General features: G+C 37.9%; 1 protein-coding gene across 3 annotated transcripts in view; it reads left to right on the top strand.

The window, feature by feature from the left end:
- SOHLH2 (spermatogenesis and oogenesis specific basic helix-loop-helix 2) overlaps window positions 1-13,373 on the top strand; it is a 53,955-nt gene extending 40,582 nt beyond the window's left edge. For 2 of the 3 annotated variants that reach the window (XM_040448203.1, XM_040448201.1), the window contains 5 exons: window positions 4,934-5,081; window positions 5,217-5,305; window positions 5,973-6,094; window positions 11,026-11,282; window positions 12,121-12,620. In XM_040448203.1, coding sequence (XP_040304137.1) covers window positions 4,934-5,081; window positions 5,217-5,305; window positions 5,973-6,094; window positions 11,026-11,282; window positions 12,121-12,180 — 676 coding nt within the window. In that variant the 3' untranslated portion in view covers window positions 12,181-12,620. Of the gene's footprint in view, window positions 1-4,933; window positions 5,082-5,216; window positions 5,306-5,972; window positions 6,095-11,025; window positions 11,283-12,120; window positions 12,621-12,758 lie in introns of those variants that run through there. The other variant, XM_040448202.1, reaches the window with a different exon arrangement.
- Window positions 13,374-19,968: the final 6,595 nt, after the last annotated feature.

Raw genomic sequence — 19,968 nt, 5'->3', positions numbered from 1 at the left:
ACCTTTCAGCAAATCAGACATGGAAGAGAACCTCCACAGTCTGTTAAAGGGCATCAATGAAAACCTATGGCTAGCTTTGTACTTAATGATGAAAATCTGACCATGTCTCTTAGATCTGGAACAAAGGAAAGGTGCCCATTTGTGCTAACTGTATTCAGCATTGATCAAACTGTTCTAGCCATTGCAATTAGGTAAGAGAAAGAAATTCAAAAATACAGATTAGAAAGGAAAAAGCAAAACTTTCTTATTTATAGACAGCATGATTGTTTATGTGTAAAGTCCTAAGACATGTACAATACAACCTCTAAAACCAAAAGATTAATATAGCAAGGTTGCAAGATGTAAAGTTAATATACAGAAATTGTGTTACTACATATAAGCAGTAAACTATTAGAAAATAAAAATGAAAAATAATTACATTTATGGCAGTACTTAGGAAAAAATATCCAAAAGACACATAGTATCTGTACATTGATCACTCAAACTATTGCTGTGATAAACCAAGGAAACTTAAATCATGCATTACACTATAATTACAACTTGAAAGAATCAGTACTGTTAATGTGTTCTCACCAAATTGAAATATAACTTTATTTGAATATAAATCACAATTCCAGTAGGCTTTTTTTTTTTTTTTTACAGAAATTGATAATCTGGGGCACCTGGGTGGCTCAGTCAGTTAAGCGTCCGACTTCAGCTGAGTTCATGATCTCACAATTTAGTAGTTCAAGCCCTGTGTCGGGCTCTGTGCTGACAGCTCACAGCCTGGAGCCTGCCTCAGATTCTGTGTCTCCTCTCTCTCCACTCTCCCACTCATGCTCTCTCTCTCTCTCTCTCTCTCTCTCTCTCTTTCTCTTAGAAATAAACATTAAAAAAATTGTTTTAGGGGCGCCTGGGTGGCTCAGTCGGTTGAGCGCCCGACTTCGGCTCAGGTCATGATCTCATGGCTTGTGAGTTCAAGCCCCATGTCGGGCTCTGTGCTGACAGCTCAGAGCCTGGACCTTCTTGGGATTCTGTGTCTCCCTCTTTCTCTGCCCCTAACCCACTCGCATTCTGTCTCTGTCTGTCTCAAAAATAAATAAACATTAAAATTTTTTTTTAATTTAAAAATTTTTTAAAAAATTAAAAAAATTGTTTTAAATTAAAAAAAGAAATTGATAATCAGATTTAAAAATGAAAAAGACCTATAACATAAAAGGACTTAGAATAAAGCAGTCTTGAAAAAGTACAACAAAATTGGAAGACTTAAACTATCTGATTCAAGACTTCGTATACAGTATGTTAATCAGTGTGTTACTATCATAAAGGTTGACCAATAGATCAATGGAACATAATATCCCAGCACTGGACCAACACATTTGTGTTCATTTGATTTTCAGTGAATCACCAGAGCAAAGTTACTGGGAAACAAAAGTCTTTTTTTTTAATTTTTTTTTTCAACGTTTTTTATTTATTTTTGGGACAGAGAGAGACAGAGCATGAACGGGGGAGGGGCAGAGAGAGAGGGAGACACAGAATCGGAAACAGGCTCCAGGCTCCGAGCCATCAGCCCAGAGCCTGACACGGGGCTCGAACTCCCGGACCGCAAGATTGTGACCTGGCTGAAGTCGGACGCTTAACCGACTGCGCCACCCAGGCGCCCCACAAAAGTCTTTTTTATAAATGATGATGGAACAGCTGGATATCCAAATGGAGAAACAATGAACCTTGATCTCTTGTTATATTGTATAAAAATTAATTCAAGTTGGAGCATAGACAGAACTATAGTATAAAGCTAAAACTTAGAATAGTACTGTTTAGTAGAACTTTCTGCAATGTTAGGAATACTCTCTATCTGCATCCATTGTCCAGTAAAGGAGCTGCTAGTCATATGTAGTTGTTGAGTATTTGAAATATGTCTATTGTAACAGGTAATGAATTTGAATTTTATTTAATTTTAACTAGTTTATATAGACTAATGGCTATGTAAATCATTATAGACCAGTCTACTGGCTATTGGATTGGAGAGTACAGTTCTAGAAGAACTGTTTTCACTTTGTCACATATGATTCCTCCCACTGGCCATATAGCAATCTATTTTATTATACTGAAGAATTTCAAAGTAAGTTGTAAACTTAAGACATTAAACTCTTACTGTTCTAGAAGAAAGCATAGGAGAATGTCTTCACAAGCTGAGGTTGGGCAGTTGTTCCTTAGGACATAGAAAGTAATAACCATAAAAGAGTAGATAAATTAGACTCATCAAAATTTAAAAGTAGCTATCAAAACACACCACTAAGAAAATAAATAGGCAAACCATAGACTGGGAGAAAATATTTGCAAAGCAAATATGCTAGAAAAAAATATGGTATTACAGAAGATAAAGAACTCCTACAGTGCAGTACCAAAAAGCCCTGCAATCCAATTAAAATGGAAATAAAATATTTGAACAGACACTTGACAAAGGAAGATATGCAAGTGCCCAATAAACACCAGAAAAAGTGCTCAACGTAATTTATTTTTGTCACGGAAATGCAAGTAAAGCATGAGGTACTACCATGTACCAAAAATGCTAAAATGAAAACTACTGACAATATGCTAAATTGCTTAGAAAGGCCAACATACTAAAATTAAAACTACTGACAGTATTAAATGTTGTCAAGGATTTGAAACAATAGGAACTCTCATACATTGACAGTGCGAGTGTACAATGGTACTATTTTGGGAAAAGTTCTTCCAGTGTCTTATAAATTTAAAAAATTAACCCATTAATTCTATTCTTAGATGTGTTCCCAGAGAAATAAAAACATGCATTCACAGAAAGATGTACAGAGTGTTCTAGCAGGTTTATTCATAATGATCGAAAACTGGAAACAGCCAAAGTGTTCGTCAGTAAAAGAATGGATAAATAAGCTATGGCATACTTACCCTATGGAATACTACTACTCAATAAAGAGAAACAAACTACTGATAATAAACAGCCACATGGACAAATCTCAAAAACATGCTGAGTGAAAGAAATTTTACATAAAATGGCGCATGCTGTAGATTTTGATTTATATGAAGTTCGAAGACAGGCAAAACTAATGTCGGATGGAAAAATATCAGAAATGTTGTTGGCCCTTTTGAGGGATGAGATAAGGAACTTTTTGGGGTTGTGATCATGATAATTAGGGTTTTTGTTACATAGTTTTGTGCGTTTTTCAAAACTCATAGAATGGTACACTTAAGGTTTGTGTATTTTTTAATTTTATGTAACTTTTATTTGAAAATAAAATAATTGAACTCTAGCTAATGATATGTTTAAGAGTTTAGTGTCTTAAGTTTACAACTTATTTTGAAATTCTTCAGTATAATAAAATAGATTGAGGTATGGCCAGTGCGATGATTCATATGTGACAAAGTGAAAACAGTAAACATTCATTGTAGATTCTAGGTGGGTGAAGTATATATATGTTCTTTGTACAAATTCTTAATTTTTCAACTTGTAAGAATTCAGATTCTAAGTTCTTTCAGTCTTTCTCTGTGTTTGAACATTTTCCTAACGAATGTTGGAAAGAATATCTTATAGGATTTGTTAGTGTAAAAGTAGCTTGTACCCGGCAAAAATATTTGGGAAATGTAAAAAATAAAAGGAAGAAATAATATTTTCCATAGCCCAACCATCCAGAAATAACTATGACTTGATGGTTTCACTTTCAAATCTTTTCCTGTGCTTTATTTTTACTTTGTTTAATGTCTTCGATCATATTTTATATACTGCTTTATATTTTATAGTTGTATCTTCTCAAATATCCTATTTTTTCCCATAAGATTTATAGCATTTCATTTCTACTGCCAGATAATATTCTACTGAGTGAGTAAGCTATAGCTTACTTAAGTGTCCACCTATTGTTTTGTTTAGATTGTTTTTTTTAATAGCTTACTGATATACTGCTATAATGCATATCATCTTGCAAAAAGTTTGTTCTGAAAAGCTTCAAGCCTTTGTGTACATGGTCAAATTGTTGATTTTTTTTATCCTTTTTTTTCTAGAATAGTCCCTGAGACACCTCTAGAGAACTGTCAGTACTGATCAAAGTCCAATTAAAATGCTGCTGATCTAGAATATTTGAGTTATTCACAGGCTATATATCAATTTGAGGTTCAGAAAGGTTTGGTGATTTGCCAAAGGTCTGGTAATTGTCAGAGCCAGCGTTTGACCCTATATATGTCAAGGTGCTTGCTATTCAGCGTAAAACAGGTGCTTAATAATGTTTATTAAATGAATATATGCATAAATAGAAGTACCAAAGGCTTAGATCAAAAGCTTGGATTTATATTTCCTATGCATTTCCCTTCAGAACCATGAAAGACTTAGGTGAGTTTCTTTCTGATACTAGCCTGAACGATGGTCTCATTTGCATATTGGTTTATTTGTTCTGTTCATACCTACTTTATTTGAAGAAAGCAGCCTTCTGATTTTCTTTTGGCTCAGAACACAGAGTTACATGTAAAGCCCATGTAATTACAAGATGCTAATTGATCTGTTGTTGACAATGTGGTTCAGGTCACAGTGACATGAAACATCTCCTGACTGTTCTTTGTCTGCTAGTCTTCTAGTGTGAAGTACAAAAGGACTTATGTGTAGCATTCCACTCCCTCCTCTGAGGGGGTTTCCATAGGCAGGGTCATCCTGCACACTGCAGCAGGCCCGGGGCAAGTGAACTGGGGTTGCGGTCAGCACGAACATTGTACTGGGCAGCAGCGTGAACAGACGCCCCAGGAAGTTGTGCTTCCAGGGGCTATGGCGGCTGCTGGCTTACGGGGACATGGCCTTTCTGTGAAACAGAGACTAGATAGGGAGGGAGGCAGTTCCCTGTTAACAGACCCAGAAGGAAGGACTGTTTGTCCTTGTTGTACAAGGAAGAAAATGAAACTAATTATTCCTCATTTATTACAACTCTCTGCTCAGAGAACGAATCAAGTATTGCTGTGAGCAGCTGCGTACTCTGTTGCCATATATAAAGGGGAGAAAGAATGATGCGGCTTCGATTCTTGAGGCAACAGTTGATTATGTGAAGTACGTCCGGGAGAAAATCCCTCCAGCCATTATGGGCCAGGTATTTGATTCTAAGCCCTTGAATTTTATCCTCATAGACCGTGCTTTAAAGCTCCAGTTTTGTTTTTTATAATTGGAAATGTATGTGTATTTGTATACATGAAAAAATATCTAAATAAATGTCTCGGTCTCTCAGATCACGGAAATACTTCAGAACAATATGAGGTTTTGTAAGAAACAAGTGTCCATCCAGACATCCCTCCCAGGCCCAATCATGGCACAAAGGTATGACGAGGGCTCTTGTAAATTGGCAGTTGGCTTGTTATTTTCCTCCAGTGCTAACACTAGAAGTATTGTGACAGGCAGTGAACCCACCCATAATGAAAACTCAGGTATTTATGAAGAATCCATGAACTTCTCCCATTGCCAATCTGTATCATTTAGTCACAGTGATAAAATATGTAATATTCTCAGGCCCACGACCTTCTCATCATTTGACTCACTCTTATTTCTTGTTTTGTTAATTCTGAAGATCATAAAATAAGGCTTTATCAGTAGTGACGGTCATGACTGGCAGACCAACAGAGGCAGGATGCATTCTACCATTCCCCAGTAGGAGATCATGGACCCTGGAGCAGTCCAGCCCTATTTCAGTTGGGAGTTTTAAAAAAAATTTGCTGGTACAAAATGTGACATGCCAAATGAATGCTTCTGTATTTAAATTTATTAGTATGTTTAAACAAAGAAAAACTATAAAGCAAATCATTCCTGTACATCCGAAACTATCATCATGAGTCCTGTTCACCAATTTGTTCATATGCCTAAATAATGTATAATTTGTCTCTGTCAAGTTAAAACTTGAATGATAGAGGGAGGAATTGAACTCAGCAATGTTCATGTTGTCTTCCTTGGGAATTGTATAAGGTGTGTTTTTTTTTCCTATCCTTTTAAGGGAAAATGGTGTATTGACAAGCGCCTATTCACCTGTGAGAGGGATCAGATTCCTGGCTAATAAGTGTGTGAATGTGTACTCTGTTCCTGCCTCAGGGGGCTCCTTGGATGAAGCTGTGAGAGGTGAGCTCTGCCTGATGCCCTGTGCGGTTGTATGTTTGGGTTATGTGGGTGTCCTGTGCACCCCTGTGCTTCTATGCATTCATTGCCATAACCAGGGAAAGGAGTGTAGCTAGAAGATTACACCATGAGTCCTTTTGGTATTGTCTGCTTGAAGTACACAAGATGGCCACAAGCATTTATATGGTGTTGTCCCAGAAATTGGGTTCAAATTGACCATTGTTACCAGAAAGCTCATCTTTTTTTTTTAAATGAGGTATAATTGACATAAGACATTATATCAGGTGATGATATGTTCTAATGTTATAATGATTTGTTATTTGTACACATTGTGAAATGATCATCACAATAAGTCTGCTTAACATCTGTCAACAAAATTACAATATTTTTTCTTGTGAACTTTTAAGATCTGGTTGCTTAGCAACTTTCAAATATGTAATATAGTAGTATTAATTATAGTCACCATGTTGTACATGTATCCCCATGACTTATTTATTTTATAACTGAAAATTTTATGCCTTTTGACTACCTTCACTCATTTCATCCACTCCTCAGCCATCATATCTGGAAACCACCTGTCTGTTCTCTGTATCTATGAGCTCAATTTTTATGTTTGTTTTTTGAGATTCTGTGTATAAGTGGGATTGTACAGTATTTGTCATTCTCTGACTTATTTCACAAAACATAATGCCCTCAAGGTCGATCTATATTGTTACAAATGGCAAGATTTCATTTTTTTTTTTTTTAGGATTTCATTCTTTTTCATGGTTGAATAATATTCCAGTGTATGTGTGCGTGTGTGCTTGCCTGTGTGTGTGTGTGTCTATATATCTCTTATCTATCACATTTTTTTTATTTATCCATCAATGGATACTTAGGTTGTTCTTGGCTCCTGTCAATAATGCTGCAATAAATATAGGGGTGCTTCCATCTTTTTGAGTTAGTATTTTCATTTTCTTTGGATAAATACCCAGAGATGGGATTGCTGGACCATATGGTAATAGTATTTTAATTTTTTTGAGGAACTTCTGTACTGTTTTTAGTGGCTGCACCAATATACATTCCCACCAGCAATGCACGAGTACAGATCATCGCCAACACTTGTTATTTCTTGTCTTTTTGATACTAGCCATTCTAATGGGTTTGAGGTAATCTCTCCTTGTGCTTCTGAATTACATTTCCCTGATGATTAGTCATATTGAGCATCTTTTCATGTACTCATTGGCCATTTGTGTGTCTTTCTTGGAAAAACGCCTATTTAGATCCTCTGCCCATATTTAAATCAGTTCGTTTCTTTGCTGTTGAGTTGTATGAGTTCTTTATATATTTTGGATATTAATCTCTTATCAGGTATGTGACTTGCAAATATTTTCTCCTTTCTCATAGGTTTCCTGTTCATTTGGTTGATGATTTTCTTTGCTGTGCAGTGGTTTTTGGTTTGATATAGTCCCACATGTTTATTTTTGTTTTTGTTACCTTTGCTTTTGGTGTCAAATACAAAAAATCATTGCCAAGACCAATGTCAAGGAGCTTACTCCCTGTTTTCTCCTAGGAGTTTTATGGTTTCAGATTTTATGTTTAAGTGTTTAATCTATTTTGAGCTAATTTTTGTGAATGGTGTAAATTAGGCCTCCAGTTTCATTCTTTTGCATGTGGCTATCCAGTAGAAAGCTTACCTTACTGATAGATGATAAGCACATTAGTGACTTTATTACATGAATAGAATCTAAAGGAAAGGGAAATACTCAGATTAATTGCATAATAACTATGTTGTGAGGATTTAACATATTAACTTACTTACCTTCTTCATATCTTTGCTTAATTGTCTCCTTCTCAGTAAGTCTCAACCACCTATTAAAACTGTATACTTCCCAGCATTACATAATGCATGGACTTTTCTTTTCTTTTCATTCCTTTCCTTTCCTTTCCTTTCCTTTCCTTTCCTTTCCTTTCCTTTCCTTTCCTTTCCTTTCCTTTCCTTTCCTTTCATTTTCTTTTCTTTTTTCTTTTCTTTTCTTTCCTCTTCTCTTTTCTTTTCTTTCTTTTTTTAAGGCATGAGACTTATCCACTTTCTCTGCTGTATTTTTCTTCATAGCACTTATTACTTTCTAATATTATTTATTTGCATATGTTCTCATTGCCTGTTACCTCCCACTAGAGTATCATCAACTCCATGAAGACACGGAAATTTTTTTTTTTGCTTATTTTGTTCATTGGTGTATTTCTAGTACCTAGTGCAATGACCAGCATACAGTAGGTGCTCAAGAAACCTTCATTATATGAATATTCTTTGTGAAAAAAGTATTTACCCACTGTGAGGCATTTTTGTTATTTGTGTTATAATGTCAAGGCATGCCAATGTACTTGTAGAAATAAGAAGATGGAAAAAAGCGGAGCCAGAGTAAAAAAATACAGCTACCTGTTTGTGACTTTTTTATTCCTGAAAGTGACTCTTCACTGAGAAGTCAGTAAGGTACTGAGCTCCTAATCTGCATGTTAGATGCTAGATTACAGGACACCCGGACCTGTCTCTTCAGTGCCTGAGTCTGAGGTCACCCTTCTGTTGACTTCCTTGAAGGGATTCCACTCACTTAATTCAGTACCTTCCCTGTGCTGGGGATGTCCTTTCCATACTCTACCTGGGGGACTCCCAGTTCATCCTTTAGTTCTCAGCTTAAATGTCCCTGCTTGAAAGATGGGGGCCCAAAGACGAACAAGGTGCAGCTCTTGTTCTTATGCAGCTGGCAAATGAGTAGGGGGGAGGGTCACAGTAGCAAAATAGAATTCCTGTAGTACTTTAAATGCTGTTGTAGAGGTACTGTGCATATTATGAGGACATGGTAAAAGCTGCAGGAATAAATGATGTTACTAGGGATGGTGTCTAAAGTCAAAAGAGAAAGAGACCCAAAATAGCATACAGTCCTCTTTGTTCATATAATCAAACAAGATTCAGGGTGTTTTATTAGTCAATTCAGACTTTTCCCCTGACTTAGGGGAGAGGGGAAGAAAATAGAAAAAAAAGTAGCCATGAGCCACAGTTAATCTACTTAAAGTAGTTGTGGCTGAATATCACCCAGAATGATTAAATCAGCCCAGATTAAATCAGATAGAGGTCAGGCCACAGGCATATGCCTGTCAATGTTACCTTTTGAACATACAGTACTTACTTCTGCATTCTCAGTGTTTATACTCTGCAGAAACTCTGAACTACTGTTTACATGGTGGTGAGTTCAAGCCTCTCTGTGCCCCAACATCTCTTGGTGTTGTATCACATGAAGCAGCTGCTCTTGGGAAGACACAAATATACTAGGACTGTGGACTGTATGCCATATTCAGACTGGGGAAGACCTGAAGGTCGTTGAGTCAGAACCTCCATTTTAATTTTATTTATATACATTTTTCCGCTTGGAAAGCAATATTAGTCCTTAACTAGCCCAGCTAAGATAATAGCTGTTCATTTTTAATGTGTTTCCTTCAAGTCTTTTTCTATGTATATTTTTCTACAGCAGTAATCATATTGGACATCCAGTTTTGTTGCCTGTGTCTTTTACTTAACATTATGTCCAATATACTTTAATTTTTTATTGTGTGCCTCATACCACCATTTAATGGCTTATCAAATAATTTATAGAAGATTTTCTTAGCCATCCTCCAACTGCTACATTTAGTGTTTGTAGTTTTGTGGGGAGAGTGATTCTGTGTACAATATGATAGGAAATATTTCCCCATACATAGATTTTCCTATATTTTGAACTTTTCCTTGGGGTAGCTACCTGGGAGTGTGTGATGAATGAGTTTGAAAATGTGAGCACATATATAGGTCATAATGCATGTTGCCAAATTATTTTTGAAAGAGGATTGGAACAGTTGAAATCAGTTAAGTCTTCCAATGTCACTTTCACCACATAGGTCGGTAAATTGAAGGCTGTAGAAATGAAATTACCACCCAAGGTCACCAGGTGTCTGCTACCATCTGACCTGTAACACAGAAGTACTGATTGAGTTCAGTGTTTAGATTTTATTAGGTAACCTTTACCTGTCCTTTCCATAAATCTTTGTACATATCTGCTGAAATGGTTTTTCACAAATATTCTAGATACATTTGTATGTAAAGTAGACATAAAATTTCTTTATTTTCTTTACTACTAATATCCAAAAGAAGATAGGTATTCACAGTGTTACTTCAGATTACATTATTAATATTATATATATGTGTGTGTGTATATATATGTGTGTGTGTGTGTGTGTGTATATATATATATATATATATGTATAGTTTGTTTTTGTTTTTGAGGGAGAGGGAGAGTGCCTGCATGTGTGAGGAGGGTGAGGGAGAGAGAGAATCTCAAACAGCCTCTGTGTGCTTTCAGTGCGGAGCCCGACGTGGGGCTCGATTCCACATTCCTGGGATCATGACTTGAGTGAAATCAAGAGTCAGACACTCAATTGACTAAGCTACCTAGGCCCTAGGCACCCCTCATGATACATTTAAAAATTTTTTTCTGCCTTCTAGTTACTGTACAGACCATAGATATATGATTATACAACCCATTTCATTGATATAAAATCAACCACACTTTATTTGTGCTTGAGTAGAGTTCAACTTTTCAACATTCTTTCATGCTTCTTCAGGTTCATAAGAATGGTCACAATTTTGATTACTATGAAAGACACACACACACACACACAGTCACAGAGATCTGATGCTCCTCTAAAATCTGTCTTCTGATGACACACAAACACTAATTTACAGTATGTGTATTGCACCTTCATACTAAAAAGTCCGCTGTGTTTTTCCATCAGCATTTGAGTACAAGAGTAGTATAAATTTGTAACAGGAGGGAAGGACATAGAGGACTTTTATTTCAAATACAGTGGTTCCAAGTTACAGAGTTGTGAATACTGATGGATATTTGTTTTCTTTTTTATTAAAGGTCAGTCCAGCTCCACTTCAGAGAATGCAATTGGTGATATGTATAAAACTCGAATTCCCAGCAAAGCTCTCTCTCTTAATTCCTTCCATGCTGTCAGATACTATTCTAAAGTTGTCCCTTCCTATGATGCAGCTGCTGTAACAAATCAGAACATTTCAGTTCATTTTCCATCAGCTGTGCCCAAAGTCTCAAAGTTTCTTCCTCAGCACTACAATTCTGTGCTGGGCCAGACGTGCTCAACACACCCCAACTGTCTGGTAAGTCTTCTGGGGTCTTGGATCAGATTGGATTCTTTAATTCCAGCTCTCAGGGCCCCTGGCTTGCATTTTGTTATTAATACTTTGGTCAGAAGTCTCTTAGACTGGGGCCAGGTGCACTTAACCCAGGCTCTCGTTCCCCATGCTGCAGGACTGATATCTAGATATCCAGAATTAGTGAATCTGAATGTGATGCTGCTGGTGTGACCTTAAGTGGCCAGATGGGACCTGTTTCTTCTAGAGCCCCTCCCTTCAGCCCCTCTGCTTCTATGATGCCACATCCCATTTCACCAGCCTCATCCTCAACCACCCCCATCACCCCCCGCCAACTGTCTGCTGCTTTATCTCATTGGCTGGTAGTAGTCAATCAGGCTAAAGGAAAACCTGTTCAGCCAACATAAACCAGGCTGATTTGAGATCCCAGATGTCCTCATATCACAGATATTTATTGAGCATCCACTCTGTTCTAGCATTGTGCTAAGCACCAAGAATGTAGTGTATAGATAGACATGATCCCTGCCTGAGTGTCATAGGGAAGCATAGAAGCAGGCAATTGTGATCCACGTTGGGGCATGTAGGAGGAGGACCCTAGTATATATAGTATAATCTAGATTTGGGAGAGGTTAGTGACTGCTCACCCCTGGAAGAAGTACTATCTAAGCTGAGATCTGAAGGATAAGAATTAGCCCAGTAGAGAGGTCAGGAGTTGGGAGTGAGGAGGGGAAAAGCATTCTAGGCAGATGGATATAAACAGTGGTATCTTTTTTTTTTAATGTTTCAAGTTTTCATTTAAATTCTAGTTAGTTATATAAACAATGGTATCTTTATTTTTTGGAAGAACTGTACCGTTTTAGATGAAGACCCAAACCAGCCTGGCCTGCTTTCAATGGACTCCTGATAACCTTAATATAGTTGCTAATACTTTTGCATATTAATAATAGCTAACATGTTTTGAGCACTCAATAAGTAATCTGCCACATACTCTGTGTACTTAATGTGGATGATCTAATGAATCTCTGAAACAATACTTTGAGGTAGGTGCTATTATTATTTCCATATGGCATCTATAAAATGGGAAATAGTGACCTACCCAAAAAACATTTATGAGAAAAATATTTTAAAGATACTTACAAAGAAATTTTGAAATATGAATTATTTACATATATAATACTTTTGCTAATGATCATCAGTCTACCGACAGGAAACAGGGTAAATGAAAAAGAGATTGTAACATTATTATTTTTTTAATGTTGACCTTTACTTTGTGTGTAGTTTTTGGTGGAGAATTGCTGTAAGCTAATAATTACTTTTAATAGCAATAAATAATACATATTTTAATGGGTTTATTCACCTAAAGATTTCACATGGTTTTATGAATCATTTCATATTGCTTTAGGACATAGAAAATATATTTGTGACATTATGAGTAAAAACAGGCCAAGATTCAATTAATGTGGTTTTCTTTCCCCTTTGCAGCAACAGTTTTGGGCATATTAATAGCACATGTTTGAAATTCACACTCTAGACCACCTGTTGGGTACAGTTTGACAATAAAGGAAGAATGGAACAAAGAATGATCTTGAAAGCTACACCCAGAGACCTAATATCAAAAGAGTTTGCACTGTATGGCTTCTGATAAATGTGCTAAAAGCTTCTGCAGATAGATAGCAAAAGTGCTAGCCACTCGCTTTCACTTAACCTCAGATATACTTGGATCTCCCCCAGCCAGAGCACTACAAGAACAGATGGTCTGGTGACCTAGACTTCTTTCTTTTTTTTCTCCTCCTCAAAAAATATTCCACAATTTATGACCCGCTACAAAGAAGGTCCAGGTACACTGGATAAATTGGTAAGATTAGGGAGGTGCTTTGATACTCCAGCCTCACTGAGTATAGATGTTACAACCCGATTCCTATTTTTAGTATCACTGTGAATAACTGTCACTCATTTCTAGGTGGTATCTTTCTAGATTTGACATCTTAGAGAGCTTCCTCCATTATGCACCATCCAAACTAAGATCTCTCGGTTCAACAGGGGTGTTTATCTCCTCACTTGACTCCTAATGAATAAATTGATGTGTTTGTTTTTGCATTTTGTAATCCCTTGAGTGAAATGATAGCTAATAGGTAGATTTTTCTTTCTGGATCTTCAGCTACAGACTTTCTTTGTTATTCATCTCTTCCTCCCTACTGATATTAGAAAAGACGAATTAGAAAAAAACTGCTGAAAATAAGGGGAGAAAAATATTTGTTTTATATTTCACTGAAATGTTCTTACACATATAATAAGTTTTATTGTTAAAGAAAATATTCAGTGTTCACCTTGAAAATGGTAGTCTGTTTTTGTTTTGTTTAATAAATATGCGTTCCCTTTTTTAGTAGTACAATATAGGGAATTTAATTTTACTAGATTTTTGAGAAGTTTAAAAATTACTTTAGGCATAGCCTAATTTTCATGTTAAATTGTATAACTTTTCCTTGAGGATGCCATGATAATGGAACCTGTAGATATTTGACCAACTTTATCTTTATAAAGGAACTACAAGTTTCCAACTAAGATTCTATGCTTATTATTACAAATGTGTGCTTGACTCTTTATACTCTGGCTTTTAGGAGTGATTGCTTTGATACTGTAAGAGAACCTGTTGAGGTATTTTGGGTACTTGTGGCCACTTCCTATGTTCACAACTGGTCTTAATCGTTACTAGGACTTTTGCTCCACATGAGGATTTCCTAGGTGCACATGTGGATCATGAGAGACAGCCTGTGGCTGCGAACTCAACAGAAGACCTGGAGAGTATATCCTGGCTCCTGGCCGCTCTCAGTCCCCCTTTCCTTTCAACATGAAGAGCAAGGCTCTCTGATCCATTGTTAAAGCTCTGTTTTTTCCATGACTGCTTCCCATGATCCTGAACTTGATGCAGGTGTCTAAATTTGTTTCTTTTTTTTTTTTTAAAGAATATTATTTTTCTTAATTTTTTTAATGTTTACTTATTTTCAAGAGAGCATGCAAGCAGGGTCTGGGGGGCAGAGAGAGAGGGAGACACAGAATCTGAAGCAGGCTACAGGTGAGAGCTGTCAGCACAGAGCCCGACGTGGGGCTCGAACCACGAACCATGAGATCATGACCTGGGCTGAAGTCAGAGGCTTAACCGACTGAACCACCCAGGCACCCCCCAAATTTATTTCTAATATTAGAACTTCATTTTTAGTAAATTATGCTCTTCCAAGTAAGTTCAGCTTTCAGCCAAGGAAGGAAGAGCCCATAAAAAAAGAAGCAGATTTTCCTTTGTCAAATCAAGTTGGCTGGTCATGAGACAGTTGCAGTGTTATTTTTACAATGAAAGAGGTGCAAGGAGTTTGCTTAGAAAAGGTGACAGCTTGCAGGTGTTATAGCAGTCACTGTCCCTGTCTGAAAAGGAAGTAGGGACAGAAACAAACATTTATTGAGCCCTTCCTATGGCCCAGGCAAATTATTAGACTTTTTCTTTTTCTTTTTTTTTTTTTTTTTTTAGGGTTTATTTATTTTGAGAGACAGAGAGATAGAAAGCAAGTGGGGGAGTGGCAGAGTAAGAAGGAAAGAAAGAATCCCAAGCAGGCTCTGCACTGTCAACACAGAGCCCAACGTGGGGCTTGAACTCGTGAACCACGAGATCATGTGAGTCGAAATCAAGAGTTGGACACTTAACCCACAGAGCCACCAGGCACCCCAGCAGTGGGTTTTTTTTTAAGTTTATTTATTTTGAGAGAGAGTGAGAGAAAGAGCACACGAGCAGGGGAGGGGAAGAGGGAGAGAGAATCCCAAGCAGGCTCTGCACTGTCAGCACAGAGACCAACGCAGGGCTCGAACCCATGAATCATGGGATCATGACCTGAGCCAAAATCAAGAGTCAGATGCTTAACCAACTGAGCCACCCAGGTGCCCCTAGACTTCTTGAGGAGAATTTAGCCTTACTCATTTCTATATCCTCAGTGTCAGCCATCTCGCTAGTTGGATGGATGGATGGATGGATGCACAGGTGCTTGGATGGATACCTGTGTGAACGTGGAGCCAGGAGGTGTAACGGTCTGAAATTGGACGATGACTATGAGAAGGGAAAGCAAGAGACATAGTCAACTTAGGAACCCCTCTGAAGCCAAGACAGATGGAAGAATGAAAATTGATGTTTAGCCATCACTGTGTAGTTTTCATCAATAGTGTATCAGTCTGTTTACACCTATTTTCTTCCCCTCATCACACTCTTCTAACATAGAGTTAGATGGTCTCCCAACAGGGCAGAAATGACAGTAATTGGTAATGTTCATAAACACAACTGTTGTATGTTTAAAGGAGAACACTCAAATGTTGAATAACTCAGAAGTTCTTCAGTCATTTATTAATTTCTTCAGCAACTATTTATTTGAGAGGCATCATCTTAGCCTTTTTTTTTTTTTTTTTAATTTTACCTTCTATATCCAAGAGCTGGGAATCTGTTGGGAGAGAGGTAAAACAGAATTATGGTGGAGTTTGGTGAGTGCCGTGACAGGAGAAAATATGAAGTATTACTGGGTACCTACAAGCATCACACAACCATTCAGGGGACTCATGGGAGGCTTTTGAAGGTAGTAACATCTGGGGCACCTGGGTGGCTCAGTCTGTTGAGCATCCAGCTCTTGGTTTTGGCTCAGGTCATGATCCCAGGGGTTCTGCAATCGAGCGCCACATTGGGCTCCATGCTGAGCATGGAGCTTGCTTGTAATTCATTTTCTCTCTTTCTCTCTCTCCCTCTCCCTCCCTCCCTCCCTCCCTCCCTCTGCCCCTCTCTCCCACTGACACACTCTCTCTGTCAAAAAAAAAAAAATAAAATGTAGATATCTTAGATGTCACTTATCTTCATCTCTGAAACTAATGGTAAAGTATTTGCATTGTTGTGAGGGTTGTTGTGAGGGTTAAATGAAATATGTGTAAAAGCCCTTAGAACAGTGCCCTGGCGCATATGAAGCATTTAATACCTGTTTGTGATAATTGTAGTGATAATGATTAAGCTGAGATTTTAAGAACCAGTAGGCAGAGCTCAGCTAAGTGGTGGAGATGTGGAGACCAATGAGGGGGATGAGTTTTCAGACTGCATTTGCAAAGGTATCAAAGAAAGGACTGCATAACACAAATGGAGGAATAGAGGAAATTCCACGGGGCTGTGCATCGAGTTCAGGTGTGAGATGGAGAATGAATGAATGGAGCAAAGAGACAGCCAAGGGCCATGCGATACTGCCTTGACTGAACTTATCATGGTGCTCATTGCTATTATGAAATTGACATAATCAGATTTGCATTTTAGGATAGCTGCTCTGGCTTTGATGAATTAAAAGCAGAATGAATTGAAGGGGGCTAAAACTAATTGGGGGAAGGGTGTGGCTATTCTAGCAATTTAGGCAAGAGATGGCCAGAAATAAGTCATTGTCAGTGGGGATGAAAAAAAGTAGACAAATTTGATTAATGTGAAGAAGGCAGAGTCAGCAAGACTTGGTAGATGATCAATTAGGGGCTTGTGAAGAAGTAAGGCAAACACCTAGATTTCTGGCTTTGGTAGCTGGGCAGATAGTACAGATGGCCACTGAGGGAACACAGAGAAAGAGCATTTGGGGGTCTGGTGCTGGAAGATGACAGTTTTATGTGGGGATATGCTGTGTGTAGGATATCCTAGTGGAGGTAGCCAAGAGGCATTCAGATTTGTGCGGCACAGGTGGGATATATCTGGATGAGAGATAATGTGGTTTGGGGAGTCATCACCCTGGGGGGTGGGGAATGCTAAAGTTGGGGATTCAAACATTAAATGGTGGCATTGACTCGCAGAGGCCTTCTAATCCTGCAGTTCTATTATAATACCTCATAAGGAATCACTTGGTCAGGCCCATAGTGTCTCATGACATTGTAAGTCACCAGATTCGAGATACTTTGGTAAAACTCTCAAAGGCAGAGGGCACAACTCGCCAGTGACAGCTGTGTTTGTTTGCTGGGTTCTTTTGAATTGTGGGAAATTTCTCTGAATATCTAGGTTCTGAAAAATTCAAAACTTAGGCAATGCTGGATCTATTCCTAACAAACTGCTCAGGCAAGTAGTACCTACCCCTCTTGAGGGGGCATTAGTTTTACTCTGGTCACTTCCTACCCAGCTTGCCTCATTCATCGAGCTGACTTGCCTGGCCCCTGTAGGTATTCTGGTGGGACTCCTCTATAGGGAAATCACTTTGGGGGAGAAATGAGGCAGCATGTTAGAATGCAGATTTCCAGGCCATACCCCACAGGGTCAAACTTGAGCTGGGCTGGTACTTAGGAAGCCAGATGTGCTGTGGTGTCTGATTATCCTACTCAAAAACCCAATGCACATAAATGGATGCAGATACCCATAGAGGACACAAAAGCAGAATAGACCCAGAATGAAACCATACATTGCTGACTTCCAAACCTGGCAGTGCATCGTAAGCACTTCTAGATTTATGAAAACTACACATATCGGGACTCCGATCCCGGAGATTCTGATGCCATATTTTTAGAATGGGGCCTGGTACCCCGCATAGAATGGATCCACTGTTAGATTTATAACATGCTAATCATGATGTCGAGAAGTGTGAAGCAAGGAGCATAGCCCTCCTAAATCTAGACAGGTCAGCACTGAAAGAATAACCACTTCCACACTACTTGATTGGGAAAGGTTTTGCTGAAGAGGTAAGTTTCAAAAACTGCTCTGGTGAGTCAGAAAGATAATTAGGTTAAAACATTCCATACCCAGAGTCTAGCTGTGGGAAAATTGAAAGGTGATAACAGACCCAGAGAGTTTTGAGTAGATATAACTAAGAAGAGTGAAAAACAAAAAAGAAGAGTGAAAAACAAAAAAACAAAAAACTAAAGGGTTTTGCTCCCTTTAGTTCATATTGATGCCAATGGAAACTGCTTACATGAAGGCAGGTGATTTCTCATGCTTATTAAATCTTTCATGTTTTACGAAATTACACTAAAGGTATTGTTAAAAAGCAGAATGCCACTTTTGCAAAATAGTGAACATTGGAAAACCTGCCATTTTTTTGAGTACTTGGGGTTGACTTATCATAACAGAATCTTGAGACCAGAACCTGTCAATTTTCTGTGCATCTTTTGGGCACGCCATTGGTTTTCCCCTTTCCTCCCCTTTCCTTTTGCCTATCTTCCTGTTACATGGGATAAGGAAGCAGGAAGCCCACAGATCACCTTGGTTAATCCGGAATCAAGAGCTTGTTTCATCACCATGGAAATATGACACTCTCACGGAAGACAGTGAAACCTCTTATCTCTGTATTTCTCAAGGTTGTTTTTCCATCCCAGAATAATGTTCTTTCTGAACATACACACACAAAAAAACAAAAACCGGGAAGACACGCACAATCGCATTACTTCGTATCATGTATGCTGCTGAATTTTACTCATCAGACTCCAGAAAAAAAAAAAAGATTTTTTTCATTTTTGCTTGAAGCAAAGATTTCTTGATTCAGATTATAGGCTAAGTGGGCTTGACCACTGCTGGGAGAAACTTCAGGGAAACAGACTTCCAAAATGCACAGATAAACTTGTTCTGAAAAGTCTGCTAAACCGTATATCCTAAGAAGTCCCTGTAAACAGACATTCTTTTCCGCTTATTTCTTCCCCAAATAGTCTTAAGGCTGATGGGAGGGTGTTGGGAGTGGTGTGTTTTCCCAAACACCGAATTCCTTCTCCTTTCATCCAGTTTCAGGCAGTTTTCTTATGTCTTTCAAAATAATAGCCAAAATCTTTAAAACTTCTAGGGCCTAGGCGTTATGTGACTCTTGGCACTTTTAAACCCCTGCAATAGATCTCAGTACTGCAAACACTGTGAAAAGTCTTTGAAAGTCATTTTCCCCCATAGACCTGAAGTTCCTATCAATCCTGAATGAGAAACTACTGGAAAGTAGACAGTCTTTCCCATAGCTATGCGTATGTTGGAGTAGGTGCACAGAAACAAGAATAAACATTGATTTTTTTTCCCCCTACTGCTTCGGTCTCACATTGCTTTTCTCACGTTGTGGTATTCTAATACTCTTAAACCTGTTGTTTATAAAGCATTAAGGGGTGAAAAATCCATAGGATTCACTTCCCTATCAGTAATTGTTTTTAAAAATATTTTTAGATTTTATTGACTATAATTGAAGAAGGCCAATGTGGTTGCAGCATTGCTTTTTATCTTCTAATGGGGAACTATAATTGACTTACCCTTTTATGACATCTAATTGGTAAAATAATGATTTTAAATATCTTGCTAAAAAAGACACTCCAGATTTTTTTTCCAGTGTAACAAGAAATTCAATTCTTTTATAGGGTTAGTGAGTCCAGACCTGGGCAAAAATGCCTCTAAGCTTTTGATAGAGTCCGGGGAAGGGCTAAGGGTTGAGATAACCAGTTAAGCTCTTTTTCTTTAGAAGTAAAAGATAGTGTTTGAAAAATTGAATATGAATGTATTATCTTGGCATTTAAAAAAACGACTTTTTAAAGGGTTAATCCTACTCTTGAGTAACTAGGAAACAACTGCAGGATTTACCCTGAGCTCAAAATACTCCCTTTCTTGAGTCATGTGGGAAGAATTGTATATGGAGAAGGGAATTCCTTTCTTGACCATCATTGCCCTCACCCTCTGCAGCAAGAGCTGAGTTTCAATGTA

The sequence above is a fragment of the Herpailurus yagouaroundi genome, unplaced genomic scaffold (genome assembly GCF_014898765.1).
Source record: "Herpailurus yagouaroundi ecotype Mexico unplaced genomic scaffold, PumYag 197, whole genome shotgun sequence".
Classification (NCBI taxonomy): domain Eukaryota; kingdom Metazoa; phylum Chordata; class Mammalia; order Carnivora; family Felidae; genus Herpailurus; species Herpailurus yagouaroundi.
Note: the sequence above shows the minus strand (reverse complement) of the source record. Positions and strands in the feature narration are given on the sequence as shown.